Source organism: Condylura cristata, unplaced genomic scaffold (genome assembly GCF_000260355.1).
Source record: "Condylura cristata isolate star-nosed mole 26May11 unplaced genomic scaffold, ConCri1.0 scaffold00015, whole genome shotgun sequence".
Classification (NCBI taxonomy): domain Eukaryota; kingdom Metazoa; phylum Chordata; class Mammalia; order Eulipotyphla; family Talpidae; genus Condylura; species Condylura cristata.
Genome location: NW_004567116.1, coordinates 35,850,543 through 35,855,297, shown reverse-complemented (window position 1 = coordinate 35,855,297; position 4,755 = coordinate 35,850,543). Strand labels below are relative to the sequence as shown.

Below are 4,755 nucleotides of genomic sequence, written 5' to 3'. Positions count from 1 at the left end.
GTATAGATACCTGCCGTCTCACCCATGTTCCCTTGTGGAGTATTTCAACATTATCTGTCTTTCCTGTTCTCTACTGCCCTTAGTGAATTGTTACCCTGGCTTTACCCCCATCTTAAACCACCACTAGTAGCAAATAAGTCTAATTTCTGACTCTTGAGTCAATTGAATTTCCATTAATAATTTATTTTTTGGTAGTTATTTAATCTGCCCAAATTGGAATATTGATAATTTGTGGGCTATTTTCACCATAATCTCTGCAAATGTAATTTGCCTTTTGATAATTGACTGTACTTATCACTACCATGGGAATCATATATAAAGTGTACAATAACTAATTTTTAGTAGAGTAGATGATGAAATGAATATTGCTATATAGTCTTTAGCCAAATACTGCTAATGTTACATTTTATTAAATATGAAGAGGCGCCCTTCCTTGTCAACACCTAAATCATGTCATTGACTCGATACTGTCTTAAAGGTTACTGAAGAAAAGAAAATCTGTATATCAATTGTCATACTTTTATTTTTTTATTCTTTGAATTAATCAGCCCTCCCCCATATGACTTATGATCAGGAAACATAGTATCTTTGTCTTGAAGCTACCCACCACCTTTTCTCACAATGGATGAAGATTTCAGAAGTTCTCTGGGTACTGTTTTGTTAGTCCTTCAAACACCAAACACCAGTGACTAGAAAATAGAATTCATCCCAATGTTGCTATTCCGACTAATGACCACAAAGAGGCACTGTTGACTGGATAACAATGAAGAGTTGATTTATTCCTGACGGGAGGGGGGGGGTTGGGCTATTGAGACTTCCCTGGCACACAACCTTGATAGCCCAACTGGGCAGCTGAGGCCCCAGCTCTCATTTCTAACACCCATAAAATATATGTGAAGCACAATAAAGCACAAGACAACTATGTAGGAAGCAGCTTCAAGGCCCACTTTATGATATGTGAAGAATGTAGTTTTCTTTCAACAATATTTAGGTTTTTGTTCTGAGACCTGCCACCAGCATAAATGCCCTTTTTCCTCCAGATAAGTTAATTCCAAGGACTTGTTTTCTCTTGCCATTGGGTCTTGATTTAAATCTGCTCTGCTCCTGAATAGCAGTGTTCAGGGTTTCAGATACTCATTCTCAAAGGTTCTGTGTTCCTCATGCAAATGCGACTAACCTACAAACTAGAGAGCATCAATGGCTGTGATAGCCCCTTCCCGTCCTCCCCTCATCATTAATACTCCCTTCCTGCACCAGTGCAACATAGTCCATGGACTTTTCACAGATTTTCTGTTGAACATCTGTACCACACTGTTACCTATTTTTCTCTTTCACTTTTATTCAGCTACAATTGACATATTGCACTGTATAAGTTTAGGTATACAGCATAATACTTATGATGTATATGTATATATACATACTTGAAGATGTGTATACATATCTGTATGCATATATATAATTATTACCGCAGTAAGTTTAGTTAATACCCAACATCACATATAGATTTAAAATATGGTTTTTCAAAACAATGATTAAAAATATAGAAATCAAATAAACCCATGACTTTTGTAGCAGCATGATGGAGCTGGAAGGGATGATGCTTAGTGAAATAAGCCAGAAAGAAAAAAGAAAAATATAGGGTGATTTCACTCATAGCAGGAGCATAAGGGATTGGGTTTAAAAAAAAAAAAAGCACTTGTAATAAAGTAAAAATGAAAAACAAGGAACAACTATAAACCAGAAACATTTTATAGGGGTGGAAAGGGGAATGGGATCAAAACTGGGGTAGGAAGAGGGCATGGGACTATGGTGATGGCACACGGGTGAACTGGTGGTGGTGGGAAGTCCACAGGGTTTACAACTAAGATTTAAAAGTGCATAAAAAGAAGAATGATGTAAAAAGTAAATAAATTAATTAAATTTAAAAAATAGAAATCATATTTTCTTATCTCAGGAAACTGTTAAGCACACCCCCATTTCATTTTTTTTTAAAGACATGGGTAACACTCATATTATAAAAGGTGTTTTCTCACATTACAGTTGTCTCCGCTGCTTTGAGAGAGACTCTGTTGCTACACAGGATTGGAGAGACCAAGAGCTACAGCACTAACTTACTAGTTTTGAAGACTCTAAAACTGTAACCAGGCATAGGTGAGATTTCCAATCTTGTCCCAGATGATGTTGCTTGGTGAATTGGTGGCAAAACCCAAAAACATGGAATATCTAAGCTATCACCCACAAGGAGTAGAGAAATCTTGGGGTCAGAAGCAAAAGGCAGGATGAAGAATATATTCAAAATCCCACTTTCCAGTGCAGCCCAATCAATTATAGAGCCAAGTAAGTGCCTGGGCATATTCCATGCCACGAGACTAGTAGAACAAGAACTTTTCACTGGAGAACTGCCTCTGTTCGTATAGTTAAGTCCAGCCTTGCACTCCCAGCTGTGTCATCAGATGAACCATTGAAGAAAAGAGCTATCTTTTTATGTAGAATACCCTGAACACTCGTTCGCGGATCTGGCGAGTTTTCACCCCGTAGACAAGAGGGTTGAGAGAAGGTGGCACCAGGAGGTACAGTGTGGCCAGAAGAACATGGACGTGATGAGGCACATGGTGGCCAAAGCGGTGAGTGAGGAAGGAGAACATTCCAGGAACATAGAAGATCAGGATGACACAAATATGAGACCCACAAGTGCTAAAGGCTTTACGCCGGGCCTCACCCCCTGGCACCTTCAGCACTGCCTGGAGGATGAGGGCATAGGAGATGCTAATGGCCAGGACATCCAACCCGACCACAAATAGTGCCACTGCCAGCCCGTAAGCTCGGTTCACTGTGGTATCTGAGCAGGCGAGTTTTACCACAGCCATGTGTTCACAGTATGCATGGCTGATGACGGTGGTCCGGCAGAAGACCAATCTCTGCAGCAGGATGGGGAAGGGGAAGAGAAGGACTATCCCCCGCACCAGCACTGTGATGCCAATGCGTCCAATGAGCTCTGGGTACAGAATTGTAGAATGGTGCAGAGGGTAACATATGGCTACATAGCGATCCAAAGCCATGGCCACAAGTATCCCTGACTCCATGGAAGAGAATGCGTGGATGAGGAACATCTGGATTAAGCAGACAGTATACCCGATCTCATGGTCATGAACTAGGAGTATGGCCAGGGCTTTGGGGGTGGTGGAGGAGGCCAGGACCAGGTCAATGCCAGCCAGCATGGCCAGGAATAGGTACATGGGCTGGTGCAAGGATGAGTCCGTCCAGATGATGAAAAGGATAGTTACATTGCCCACAAGAGCAAGGGTATAGAGAACACACAATGGCAGCGCAATCCAGTGCTGGCTTTCCTCTAAACCCGGGATGCCCACCAGGAAAAAAGGCTGGAGTAGCCTCCAGCTGGAATTACTCAGCACCATCATCAATGGATCAGAGACAGAGAAAGAGAAACCACAATCATTTCTTCATTCCTGTGATGTTATCACACGGTTCAGATGTGGTTCTTCTTCACCAGAAGAAGAAACAGGCTTAACTGAAACATGAAGGAGTAAAGTTAGATAAGGGGAAAAAAATCTTTTCAGGTAATGTTTTAAAAGTAAGACACACATGTGTGGATTAAGGATAGGTCTAGTTTTATTTAATGTAAGAGTAAGGCTATGCTGTTCTTAGATGTTTAAACACTGCTGTTCAATTACTTATCATTGGGGCCTCTCACTTTAAAAGGATTCTCTTTACCACCTCTTGCCATTACTGAATTCTGATGATCAATATGCTATTTTGTTAAATGAGTCTCTTTCAGCTTCCATGACATGGCGCTGCAGGTGTTCTATGTCCCTGTCCATTCACTGTGTTGTCAGTTCCAGGATTTCCACCTTCTCCTTTCTTCCCCATTCTGTGCATTATCTTTGAGTTTATCCATTCTCATGGTTTTAGCTATCAATATGCCTCTTTCAAATCTGTTTCTAATTCAAATATCTTTCTGAAACACAAGTGTATTTGTGTTCCCAATTATCTATACTGCACATTCATCATATTCAAAATTGAATTAACTTACATCTCCTCATATCTGTTCTATCTCTTTTTTGCCATATTATTTTATGAACAACATACTAACAACCCTCCCAAACCAATAGAGAAACTTAGGAATAATTCTTGTTCATTCCTTTTCATCTCTCCTCAGTGTTACCTATCCAGCAGTCCTTGTTGACATTATTTTAAATTTCTTACATCCTCATATTTTCCTTGATCCCCAATGTTACCACCTCCCCCTACCTATTTCCTTCTCTGTCTCTATCTTTGCTATTATGCCCCTCTCAAACTCAAGAAATTTCCTAAAGAGATGCTCTGTCATTTCTGAGGTTAAAATTCTTTAGTGAGTTTAATCAATGATATAAAATCATACATTTTTTATGACTGACATTCAAGATGCTCAAAGATTTTCTTATTTCAATAATAGCCATCATTGCTATTAGCATCAATAATAAATGAGTACTGGCCTTTTTCTTGCTTTGGCTCCTTAAGTTGGCTTTGCTCTTTCTCACCATTGCTGTGTCTGTCTCCCATTGTGATATGATGTTGACTCAGTGGCTTTGACACCACATGTTACCAAGAAGTGTCTACTGAATAGGTGACCCAAGAAATTCACCTCCTGAACACCAAAACAAAAACCATGAATCTGGATATGTTTCTATCTTTATGTTTGTTGTAAAAGACAGAGATAGTTGGCTGCACATATATGTGTAAATATGTACATTAAGT

The 4,755-nt window shown here is 39.8% G+C and overlaps 1 protein-coding gene across 1 annotated transcript; it reads right to left on the bottom strand.

The window, feature by feature from the left end:
- Positions 1-2,440: 2,440 nt before the first annotated feature.
- LOC101619063 (olfactory receptor 52L1) lies at positions 2,441-3,419 on the bottom strand. Its single transcript, XM_004683639.2, has one exon. The coding sequence runs from the start codon at positions 3,417-3,419 to the stop codon at positions 2,475-2,477; it is 945 nt and encodes a 314-aa protein (XP_004683696.1). The 3' UTR covers positions 2,441-2,474.
- Between the last annotated feature and the right edge of the window lie 1,336 nt (positions 3,420-4,755).